The sequence below is a fragment of the Somniosus microcephalus genome, chromosome 12 (assembly GCF_052327205.1).
Source record: "Somniosus microcephalus isolate GS21.2 chromosome 12, FLI_Smic_1.0, whole genome shotgun sequence".
In the NCBI taxonomy this organism is placed as follows: Eukaryota; Metazoa; Chordata; class Chondrichthyes; order Squaliformes; family Somniosidae; genus Somniosus; species Somniosus microcephalus.
The window spans coordinates 16,444,510-16,457,392 of record NC_140998.1 but is presented as its reverse complement, the minus strand read 5'-3'; the positions used below and the strand labels follow the sequence as shown (position 1 = coordinate 16,457,392).

Here is a 12,883-nt window from a genome sequence, read left to right as displayed (position 1 = left end):
CTGAATGTCACTTAAAGCTGGGATTTGAAGCCAGATACTCTAAATGGGAATTCAAAGCTCCAACATTGAGGCTTTCAGTTGAGCTTGCAACATGACCAGAAAAGCCCAAGAAATTATTGGTTTATTAGGATACCCTCAAGATCCCTTCACCCCATCATTGGTGACCATGCCTTCAGCTGCCTAGGTCCCATCCTATGGAAATTCCCTCCCTAAACCCCTCCACCTCTCTCCTCAAAACCCACCTCTTTGACCAAGCTTTGGGTTCCTTCTAATATCTCCCTATGTGGCTCAGTTTATTTGTTTGATTGCACCTGTGTGCGCGCCTTGGGACATTTTTCTATGTTAAAGGTGCTACATAAACTAAAGTTGTTGTTGGTGCTGATAATTCACCTTTTGACCAGGTTATTATGGAAGACACGTCAAGGTTGATTGAATATCAACTAACCAAAACACCGTGAACACAACATGGGGACTTACTGCAAGTTAGCCAACCAGGACAATAAGGAAGCAGGCTAACAAATACAAAAACTGATTAGCCTATCAAAGAAGGGTAGACTATAGAGAGTACTTCAGTGTACCGAACATCCACTGCATATTATACGTTAAAATTACTGAGTGGTAGCATGACTGTGCGTAACATGGCAGGGCCATGTAAAAAAAAATTAATCCACCTCTGCAACCAAGCAGGTTAAAGAAAATTAGAAAGGTTTATTTGGGGAAAAAATGAAGGAAATCTGAACTATCAAAGGAAAATTCAGTAAACAAATAGAAAATGACCCCCAGCTGCGCACAGCCAAAAAGAGGCATCAAAGAAGATGATGACGTTAACCCTGCAGAGGTAACTGGAAAGCAAAGTATAAAAATTTAATTAAAATGTCATGATTCGGACAAAATAAAAAAAGTGGTGAAACCAGGAAACGGAAGAGGGAAGGAAAACTGACAAAGTATAAATATCACGAGGGAAAGCAAACCCACCAGTGAGACATACATGTTCCCCTCCCTCACCCTCCTATTCCTCTCTTCCCCCTTCCCCTCATGTTTAACCCCGATAGATTGTAAGTAGTAAGGAAGGGGTAATGCCCCATTCTTTGACCTCATACAGGCACAGCCTTGTGACCTAGCAATAAAAGCAGATCAGTGAATGGAGAAACGATAAATGAATTTGATGAACTATTACGAGCTACTTTTTAAAATGTTTTGTTTGTAAATTGCTTCTTAATTTAATTTTTCACTATTTGTGCTGAATTTTCAGATTTTCCAGGATTCAGTTTTTGTTTTTTTATAATTGTCCAAACCACATCTCCACTTCTTAGCTCTCCAGATATTCTTCCTTCTACACAATTTCACTTTCGCTCCAGCACCCTTACTTTTTACTACTTTTCTTTTTTCCCCCAATTCTTTGTATCATTTTCAGTTGAGTCAGCAGAGAGGCAGAACCAACAGGGCAGAAGAAGTGCTGAAGCAAATCAGCCCACCAGAGAGCTCCATACCCATGACGGCACACAGAAGAGTGACACTTGTTCAACAAGAACCGCCAGCTCTAAATTGCACAAGTCATGCTGGAGTACAAAGTGAACTGGAATATTAATAATAGATGTACTTATAACAGTGTTGTGGGTGAATTGAGCCTCTGCTTGTGACCTGGAGCTGTGAAGAACAATAGTGAGAACCGATTTTATAGGCAGCTGTTAATTAGTGAAGAAAGCAGGCGCTGTGTTTGGTCTATCTTTGAACAGAGATTGAGAACTCACCCATAGAACAGTTTGGCAAGGTACTAAAAAAAGGAATTTATGTTTCTGCTGTGAAAGTGCTTTTCTGAGAAGGGTAAACAGCAGCTGTAGATTGAGGAAGCTACATGGCTGTAGGAATGTTGGCCGTTTCAAGAGCTTCATGCTGAGCCAAATCTAAAAAAAAGGATAGTAGCTTGAATACCCATAATAGACTGAAATGAGAAAAATCAAAGCCCAATTCTGAAACAGTGAGCTACACAACAACAACTTGCATTTGCATAGTGCCTTTAACTTAATAAAACGTCCTAAGGCGCTTCACAGGAGTCTCCCACTAAATCTGGAATAACTACAGTAACATTATTGTTGTGTTTGTTAACTATTCTTGGGAAATAAAACTGATTTAAAGTGTCAATGGGTGTGGACCTCTGTGTAACTGTCAATGATTTGCTGGATAGCGAAGATGTTCTCTTAGAAAAATGTAAACAGTGCACGTTTTTGGGCAGGCCCAAAGCAGGTCTATGATGAAGTGGAACAACTATTTCACCTATTTTCTTGCAGTAGTTAATTATAAAAAGGGCCTTTATTTTAGTGGTTTGAGACAGTTTACAGAGCAGTTCCCCATTACTCTTACATAAGTGCTCAAGGGGCACTGGAGAATTGTAATTCAGGTGAATATTGCCATGAACATGTTAAAAGGCAACAAATGAAGGAGGCTGCCCAATTAGATTTTAACAAGCCCATTAGAGATTAAATTAGCCTTAATCACAAGAATGATAGTATTAAACAGAAAGTGTGGCAACTGAGGAACAGCTACCAGGTTCACTACAAAAGTGTATGGCACATCAAGGATTGGTAACAGAGCAAATTGATTTGAATAATATACCCAAGCAGAAGGCAGGGAAGAGGAGCTCTTTATATTAACCTCACAGCCCATCCTGGAATCAAAACAGAGCCAGAAAACAATGGGGAAAAAAGTCATTTCCTCAAGGGAGTTGAAGAGGTAGGTCAGGCAGCTTACCGTTACTAGTTCAGTATAGAGACCGCCCCCCACCCCTCCCATACACCAGCTAACAAAACAGTATTCCAAGAAATTAGCCACCCCAAATGGGCAACACAAATCGGCAGAGGAAAACCATCCCAGAACAATGCAGGATACCCAGAGATAGCCCTACCTGGATCAGGGGAAAGGAAGCCAACCTCAAATACCAAAATCTACAAAATCACACACACACAACCCAAAGTGTTGACTTCACTTGGCAGGTGTGAACACCACAAAACATGATAACTATTGAATGTTGAAAGCAAAACAAAGGGCTGTAGACTCCTGCAGCACACAGAAATTGGTGGAATCCACAAGCTCCGCAAGTACAGCTATGCACACAGAGGACTAGCCAATCATATAAGACTGAGCAACTTTTGACAGATCATTCACCTCCTAAATACAAATTACAATCTCAAAAAGGGGTGGGAATGGCAATCACTAAACTTCCTCAATCTTGCCAAGGAGAGCCAAGCAGCAAATATAACGCCTCCAATTTGGAAAAGCCCTGGCCCCAGTGGCTACCCAATCAAGTTCTATAAGCTTTACTCCAGGAACTAATACCTTCTTGTTGAAATCCTTCCACCATGTTCTAGCAAGAAACATTTCCCCTGAAACTGTCAAGACAGTTGCAACTCCATTAATACCCAAAACGGACAAGGACCTGACTCTCTGCTGATCTTATAGACCCAGATCCCCAATACTGATCAAGATCCTGCCACCCAACTGGATGTGGATGTCCCTGGCCTAGTTTGTGACAACCATATGGTGTTCCTATACAACCTCCACTCAGAAGACATTAGGTGCCAATCCAGTTTAATGCACCACTGCACCACCGACAATTCCCTGGACACAGAAGGCATATGGCTGGGTGGAATGAAAATTAATTCTGTCCGCACTCAAGCAAATGGTCTTTGACGACATGTTCAGAAGTGAATTAAATTCCTATACTCAAACTCCACATCCGCCGTGAGCGCCAATGGCCTCAGCTATCCCATATTCCCCCTCTGGGGAACCAAACAAGGGTGCCGCTTATTCCCTCCTCTTTGCCTTAAACCATACAGCCTCTGGCAGCAAGCATCAGGATAAATACTGGTGTTCAAAGAGTTGAGGCTGAAGGAAGTTCAAATTCATCAAATCAGAACAGGAAACTTTCTTCCAAAAACAGAAACACACCAGACCAAAGCCAGGGCATGCATTGCAAATGTGCCAGCAAATGCCTGGTGCGAATTCCTTTGGACAAAGGATCACGCCTAAAATGTTCAGTGAAAGGACTGGCACTTAAATAGCACGTTGTCAAGTCTCAGGACATCCGAACGTACTTCACAGCCAATGGATTATTAATGAAGTTATGCAGCATCTTTCGCATACAAGTACTGTCTGATGTGCTGTGCATTTCTTGCATTTTCTGTATATTTTATCCCCATATTCCAGATATCGTCCCTCAAGTGAATGCAAGAAAGTAAAATATCTCAGCTCACTAAATTAGAACAAGGAAACAAGGATTGCCTCCACTATTAAAATATGCAGCAGTACTGTATAAAATTGACAGAACTAAAATTATTCACTTACCTCCTGTTCCAAGGACCTTCAGTAGTTCAAAGTTTTCAATCCCAACTTTTTCTGCATGCCCTGTTAAATTAGCTGTAAAACAACACAACTGTTAGCCACAGCCTATTTTTAAAGTCATGTTTTTCTTTAACAGATTTGGTATTTGAATTCTTTTAAATTTCTTTCAACGTTTTGAATCCTATCTGGACACAGATGGATGTTGTGCGCAGATTAGCCACCTCAAAAACAATTATCCAAAGGGGAGAGAGACAAATTCTACTACTTCTGCAGAGTACAAACTGCAGTCAAATACGCACATTAAAGTACACTGCAGCAGAGCCTAAAGGCACTGCCCATTTGATTATGTACATGCAGGTGTCATTATTTATTGGCCAGAACTTTCAAAGGAACTATTTATGAGAACATATCATCTTCACCCCTGGTGGTGCCCTGCATTATGGGCATTGACCTTTCAGGTATGTTTCGCAAGTCAAAAGACTGACATGCACCTAGCTGAGATTTAACAGCAGGGTTAACTGGCAGATTAGTCTGAAAGTGCCACTTTAGCGCTAGTTCAGACACATCCCAAAAAAATCTGAGAGTTCAGGTGGGACCAGTTCTCATAGAATCATATAGAAATTTACAGCACAGGAGGCCATTCAGCCCATTTTATCCACGCCACCCGACAAAGAGCTATCCACTCTAATCCCACTTTCCAACACTTGGTCCGTATCCTTGCAGGTTATGGCTTCTAGTGCGTATCCAAGTACTTTTTTAACGTGATGAGGGTTTCCGCCTCTATCACCCGGTCAGGCAGTGAGTTCCAGACCCCCACCACCCTCTGGGTGAAAACATTTCTCCTCAAATCCCCTCTAAACCTCCAACCAATGACTTTAAATCTATGTCCCCTGGTTATTGAACCTTCTGCTAAGGGAAATAGGTCCTTTCTATCCACTCTATCTAGGCCCCTCATAATTTTACACACCTCAATTAGGTCTCCCCTCAGCCTCCTCTGTTCCAAAGAAAACAACCCCAGCCTATCCAATATTTCCTCATAGCTAAAATTCCCCAGCCCAGACAACATCCTCGGAAATCTCCTCTGCACCCCCTCTAGTGCAATCACATCCTTCCTGTAATGTGGTGACCAGAACGGCACTCAGTATTCTAGCTGTGGTCTAACTAGTGTTTTACACAGTTCAAGCATAACCTCCCTGCTCTTATATTCTATGCCTCGGCTAATAAAGGCAAGTATCCCGTGTGCCTTCTTAACCACCTTATCTACCTGTCCTGCTACCTTCAGGGAATGGTGGACATGCACTCCAAGGTCCTTCTGATCTTCTACACTTCAGTGTCCTGCCATTTACTGTATATAGTGTATTCCCTTGCCTGGTTAGCCCTCCCTAAATGCATGACCTCACACTTCTCCAGATTGAATTCCATTTGCCACTGTTCTGCCAACCTGACCATTGATATCTTCCTGCAGTCGCCTTCATTATCAACCACACGGCCAATTTTTGTATCATCTGCAAACTTCTTAATCATACTTCCTACATTCAAGTATTCAAGTCCAAATCATTGATATATACACCACAAAAAGCAGAGGAGCCAGTACTGAGCCCTGCAGAACCCCACTGGAAACAGCCTTCCAGTCACAAAAACACCCTTCCACCATTGCCCTTTGTTTTAAGATGGAGTTGAGGAGGAATTTCTTCTCTGAGGGGCGTGAATCTTTGGAATTCTCTACCCCAGAGCGCTGTGGAGGCGGAGTCATTGAATATATTCAAGGCGGAGATTGACAGACATTTGAACTACAAGGGAGTCAAGGGATATGGGGAAAGAGCGGGAAAGTGGTGCTGAGGCCAAGATTGGATCAGCCATGATCTTATTGAATGGCGGAATAGGCCAATTGACCGACTCCTGCTCCTGTTTCTTGCCTCTGATCCAATTTTGGATCCAACTTGCCACTTTGCCTTGGATCCCATGGGCTTTTACTTTCATGACCAGTCTGCCATGCAGGACGTTACCAAAAGCCTTGCTAAAATCCATATAGACTACATCAAACGCACTACCCTCATCGACCCTTCTTGTTGCCTCCTCAAAAAATTCAATCAAGTTAGTCAGATACGACATAACAGAAAATGCTGGAAAAACTCAGCAGGTCAGGCAACATCCGTGGAGAGAAATTTGAGTTGACATTTCGGGTTGGACCCTTCTTCAAAACTGGAAAGAAAAGAAACTAGATCGAAGGCAGGGCTGCGATCGGACAAAAGAATAAAAGAAACAAAAGAAGTAAAAGAGATTAGAAGCTAGACGAGATGGTAATAGGCTGGGATTAGGTGTAAAGTGTACTAGCAGGGCAAAAGATAGCTGCCAGGTGTGAGAGAGAAACAAAAGTAAAGGGGGGGGGGGAAGGAGTGGAACAATTACAAGAGAAAATGAAATGGGGGCCGAGCTTATGATCTGAAATTGTTGAACTCGATATCAAGTCCGGAAGGCTGTAAAGTGCCTAATCGGAAGATGAGGTGCTGTTCCTCGAGTTTACGTTGAGCTTCCGTGGAACAATACAAGAGGCCAAGGACGGTGAGGTCCGAGTGGGAATGGAGCGGTGAATTAAAATGACAGGCGACCGGAAGCTCGGGGTCACCCTTACGGACTGAACGGAGGTGTTCCGCAAAGCGGTCACCCAATCTGCGTTTGGTCTCCCCAATGTAGAGGAGACCGCATCGTGAGCAGCGAATACAGTATACTAGATTGCGAGAAGTACAAGTAAATCGCTGTTTCACCTGGAAGGGGTGTTTGGGGCCCTGGACAGTGGGAAGGGGGGGGAGGTATAGGGGCAGGTGTTACATCTCCTCCGCTTGCACGGGAAGGTGCCAGGCGAAGGGGAAGGGCTGTTTGGGGTGATAGAGGAGTGGACTAGGGTGTCTCGGAGGGAGCGGTCCCTGCGGAATGCTGAAAGGGGAGGGGAGGGGAAGATACATTTGGTGGTGGGATCACTTTGGAGGTAGCGGAAATGCCGGAGGATGATCCGTTGAATGTGGAGGCTGGTGGGGTGAAAGGTGAGGACAAGAGGAACCCTATCGTGGTTCCGGGAGGGAGGGGCAGGGGTGAGGGCAGAAGTGCGGGAGATAGAACTGACACGGTCGAGGGCAGTGTCAACCACGGTAGAGGGGAATCCTCGGTTGCAGAAAAAGGAAGACATGTCTGAAGCACTGGTGTGAAAGGTGGCGTCGTCGGAGCAGATACGGCGGAGGCGGAGAAACTGGGAGAATGGAATAGAGTCCTTACAGGAAGCGGGGTGGGAGGAAGTGTAGTCCAGGTAGCTGTGGGAGTCAGTGGGCTTGTAGTGAATATTGGTCGATAACCTATCCCCAGAGATGGAGACTGAGAAGTCGAGGAAGGGAAGGGAAGAGTCAGAGATGGACCATGTGAAGGTGAGGGAAGGGTGGAAATTGGAGGCAAAGTGAATGAAATTGTCAAGTTCGGGGCGAGAGCAGGAAACGGCACCGATACAGTCATCAATGTATCGGAAAAAGAGGTGAGGGAGGGGACCCGAGTAGGACTGGAACAAAGATTGTTCCACATAGCCCACGAAAAAGCAAGCATAGCTAGGACCCATGCGGGTACCCATGGCAACACCTTTGATTTGGAGGAAATGAGTGGAGTTAAAGGAGAAGTTGTTCAATGTGAGAACAAGTTCAGCCAGGCGGAGGAGGGTCGTGGTGGATGGGGACTGGTCGGGCCTCTGTTCAAGGAAGAAGCGGAGCGCCCTCAGGCCATCCGGGTGGGGGATGGAGGTGTAGAGGGATTGTACGTCCATGGTGAAAAGGAAGCGGTTGGGGCCAGGAAACTGGAAACTGTTAAAGTGGCGGAGGGTGTCCGAAGAGTCGCGGATGTAGGTGGGAAGAGACTGGACAAGGGGAGAAAAGATAGAGTCAAGATAGGAAGAGATAAGTTCCGTAGGGCAAGAACAGGCTGAAACGATGGGTCTACCAGGGCAGTCCTGTTTGTGGATCTTGGGAAGGAGGTAGAAGCGGGCTGTGCGGGGTTGGGGAACTATGAGGTTGGTGGCAGCAGGGGGAAGATCTCCAGAGGAGATGAGGTCAGTGACAGTCTTGGAAACGGTGGTTTGATGTTCGGTAGTGGGGTCATGGTCCAGGTGGAGGTAGGAGGTGGTGTCGGAGAGTTGGCGTTCAGCTTCCGCTAGGTAGAGGTCAGTACGCCAAACAACAACAGCACCACCCTTGTCAGTGGGTTTAATGACAATGTCAGGGTTGGATCTAAGAGAATGGAGTGCTGCAAGTTCAGAGGGAGGTAGGTTGGAGTGAGTGAGGGGAGCAGAGAAATGGAGACGGCCGATGTCACGGCGGCAGCTAGCGATGAAAAGATCTAGAGATCGCAGCCCTGCCTTCGATCTAGTTTCTTTTCTTTCCAGTTTTGAAGAAGGGTCCAACCCGAAACGTCAACTCAAATTTCTCTCCACGGATGTTGCCTGACCTGCTGAGCTTTTCCAGCATTTTCTGTTGTTATTTCGGATTTCCAACATCTGCAGTATTTTGCTATCGTACTAGTCAGATACGACCTTCCCTTGACAAATCCATGCTGGCTGTCCCTGATTAATCCGTGTCTTTCTTGATGAAGATTTATCCTGTCCCTCAGAATTTTTTCCAATAATTTTCCCACCCCTGGCCTGTAATTACTCGGTCTATCCCTTTCTCCTTTTTTAAATAACGGTACCACGTTAACAGTCCTCCAGTCCTCTGGCACCACACCTGTAGCCACTGGATTGGAAAATGATGGTCAGAGCCTCTGCTATTTCCTCTCTTACTTCTCTTAACAGTCTGGGATACATTTCATCGATGCTAAACCCCATAATACTTCCTCTTTCAGTATGTTTATTTCATCTAATATGTCACACTCCTCCTCCCTGATTGCAATGTCTGCATCGTCCCTCTTGTGAAAACAGACGCAAAGTATTTATTAAGAACCATACCCATGTCTTCCGCCTCCACACACAGGTTCCCTTTATGGTCCCTAATAGGACCTACTCTTACATTAAGAGCAAGAGGATAACTAAAGTATTTATAAAACATCTGGGTTTTTCCTTGATTTTACTTTGCTTTCCTAATTTTTTATTACATACTAGTCACTTTTCTTATCAGTCAGAAGAACAAAGATTTTAGGAAGAAAATTGTCCCCAAAAATATTTTCCAATCTACCTGCCTTCACACCATATTCTTTAATTGCTTCTCTCTAGAGAAAGAAATTTTGTTGCCTTTTGAACCCATTTTCAGTTGCCTTCACTGGTATGCTACACCACAAGTCTATTATCCTTTCTACAAAACGGTTTCACTTACGGCCCAATCTCCTAAGCCTTGTCTCAAGTCTTTCTATTCATTCCAAACATTCAACTCCAAAGAGGCCAGTGTCGGGAGGAGCAGAGAACGGCGGTACAGTGAGTACTTACTCACTTTCGCAGGCTTTCTTTCAGAGGCTTACCAATCTCAGACCGGCGGCGGCGTTCCGGAGCCACGTCACGATTCAAAAAGTGACGCGGGCAGAGGATGCAGCTGATTGGGTGAGTATAAATACTCTATAGTTTGACAGTTGAGATGAATAGTTTATTAAATTTAGACGGTCTTAATTTTTGTGGTTATAGTTTCTAAGGTCTCTTGTGTATCGGGGAGTGCTAGTAACCAAGGGCTCTCGAGTATATCATTTAATTGTAGTATAATTAGTGGTATTGATTGATTTAATTTAATATAAATTAAAGGGTAAGTCATGGCAGGACAGCGCGGCCCCATGGCATGCTCCTCCTGTGCTATGTGGGAAATCAGGGACACTTCCTGTGTCCCTGACGACCACGTGTGCGGGAAGTGTGTCCAGCTGCAGCTACCGACAGACCGCATTGCGGCGCTGGAGCTGCGAATGGATACATACTGGAGCATACGCGATGCGGAGGACATCGTGGATAGCACATTCAGGGAGTTGGTCACACCGCAGGTAAAGGTTGCACAGGCAAGAAGGGAATGGGTGACCGCCAGGCAGAGTAGTAGGCGCAGGCACGTAGTACAGGAGTCCCCTGTGGCCATCCCCCTCTCAAACAGATATACCACTTTGGATATTGTTGAGGGAGATGGCTTATCGGGGGAAGGCAGCAGCAGCCAACTTCCTGGCACCATGGGTGGTTCTGCTGCACAGGACGGGAGGAAAAAGAGTGGGAGAGCTATAGCGATAGGGGATTCTATTGTAAGGGGAATAGATAGGCGTTTCTGCGGCCGCAAACGAGACTCCAGGATGGTATGTTGCATCCCTGGTGCAAGGGTCAAGGATGTCTCTGGGCGGCTGCAGGGCATTCTGGAGAAGGAGGGTGAACAACCAGTTGTCGTGGTGCATATAGGTAAAAAAACAGGACGAGGTCCTAAAAGCTGAATATAGGGAGTTAGGAGGTAAATTAAAAAATAGGATCTCAAAAGGTAGTAATCTCAGGATTGCTACCAGTGCCACATGCTAGTCAGAGTAGAAATAGAAGGATATTTCAGATGAATACGTGTCTAGAGAAATGGTGCAAGGGGGAGGGATTCAAATTCCTGGGACACTGGAACCGGTTCTGGGGGAGATGGGACCAGTACAAACTGGACGGTTTGCACCTGGGCAGGACCGGGACCGATGTACTAGGGGGATTGTTTGCTAGTGCTGTTGTGGAGGGTTTAAACTAAAATGGCAGGGGGTTAGGAACCTGTGCAGTGAGACAGAGGAAAGGGAAGCAAGGACAGAAACAAAAGAGAGCAAGGAGAAAAGCAGAAGTGGAAGGCAGAGAAATCAAGGGTGTAAATCAAAGAGGGCTACAGTAAATAATAATTCTAAAAGGACCAAGTGTTAAAAAAACAAGCCTGAAGGCTTTGTGTCTAAATGCAAGGAGCATTCGTAATAAGGTGGATGAATTAGCTGTGCAAATAGATGTAAACGGATATGATGTAATTGGAATTACGGAGACATGGCTCCAGGGTGACCAAGGCTGGGAATTCAACATCCAGGGGTATTCAATATTCAGGAAGGACAGGCAAAAAGGAAAAGGAGGTGGGGTAGCATTGCTGGATAGAGGGGATTAACACAACAGTAAGGAAGGATATTAGCTCTGATGATGTGGCATCTGTATGAGTAGAGCTGAGAAACACCAAGGGGCAGAAAATATTAGTGGGCGTTGTATACAGACCCCCAAACAGTAATGCTGAGGTTGGGGATGGCATTAAATGGGAAATTAGAGACGCATGCAATAAGGGCACAGCAGTTATCATGGGTGACTTTAATCTACATATAGATTGGGCTAACCAAATTAGTAACAATACTGTGGAGGAGGAATTCCTAGAGTGTATACGGGATGGTTTCCTGGACCAATATGTCGAGGAACCAACTAGAGATCAGGCCATCTTAGACTGGGTATTATGTATTGAGAAAAGATTAATTAGCAATGTTGTTGTGCGAGGCCCCTTGGGAAGGAGCGATCATAATATGATCGAATTCTTCATTAAGATGGAGAGTGAAGTATTTGACTCAGAGACTAGGGTCCTGAATTTAAATAAAGGAAACTACGATGGTATGAGGCGCGAGTTGGCTAGGATGGATTGGGGACTGTTACTTAAAGGGTTGACGGTGGATAGGCAATGGCAAACACTTAAAGATCACATGGATGAACTACAGAATTTGTTCATGCCAGTTTGGCACAAAAATAAAACAAACAAGGTGACTCAACTGTGACTAACGAGGGAAATTAGGGATAGCATAAGATCCAAGGTGTGGACATATAAATTGGCCAGAAAAAGCAGCAAAACTGAGGATTGGGAGCAGTTTAGGATTCAGCAAAGGAGGACAAAGGGATTAATTAAGAGGGGGAAAATAGAATGAGAGTAAGCTTGCAGGGAACATATAAACTGACTGTAAAAGCTTCTATAGATATGTGAAGAGAAAAAGATTGGTGCAGTCAAGCGTAGGTCCCTTGCTGTCAGAAATCAGGGGAATTGATAATGGGGAACAAAGAAATGGATGACCAATTAAATACATACTTTGGTTCTGTCTTCACAAAGGAGGACACAAATAACCTCCCAGAGATGTCGGGGAACATAGGGTCTAATGAGGGGGAGGAATTGAATGAAATCAGTATTTGTAGGAAAATGATGTTAGGGGAATTGACGGCATTGAAGGCCGATAAAGCCCCAGGACCTGATAATCTACATCCTAGGGTACTTAAGGAAGTGGCCCTAGAAATAGTAGATGCATTGCTGGTCATCTTCCAAAATTCTATAGACGCTGGAACAGTTCCCATGGATTGGAGGGTAGCTAATGTAACCCCACTATTTAAAAAAGGTGGTAGAGAGAAAACGGGGAATTATAAGCCTGACATCAGTAGTGGGGAAAATGCTGGAGTCCATTATAAAAGATGTAATAGCAGAGCACTTGGAAAACAGTGACAGGATCGGACAAAGTCAACATGGATTTACAAAAGGTAAATCATGCTTGACTAATCTACTGGAATTTTTTGAGGACGTAACTTGTAGAATAGATA

The 12,883-nt window shown here is 44.6% G+C and overlaps 1 protein-coding gene across 4 annotated transcripts in view; it reads right to left on the bottom strand.

The window, feature by feature from the left end:
- Positions 1-12,883, bottom strand: part of LOC147109048 (ribosomal protein S6 kinase alpha-5) — a 259,573-nt gene that overhangs the window by 150,279 nt on the left and 96,411 nt on the right. For 3 of the 4 annotated variants that reach the window (XM_086002616.1, XM_086002617.1, XM_086002619.1), the window contains exon 2: positions 4,342-4,413. In XM_086002616.1, coding sequence (XP_085858742.1) covers positions 4,342-4,413 — 72 coding nt within the window. Of the gene's footprint in view, positions 1-1,751; positions 1,855-4,341; positions 4,414-12,883 lie in introns of those variants that run through there. The other variant, XM_086002618.1, reaches the window with a different exon arrangement.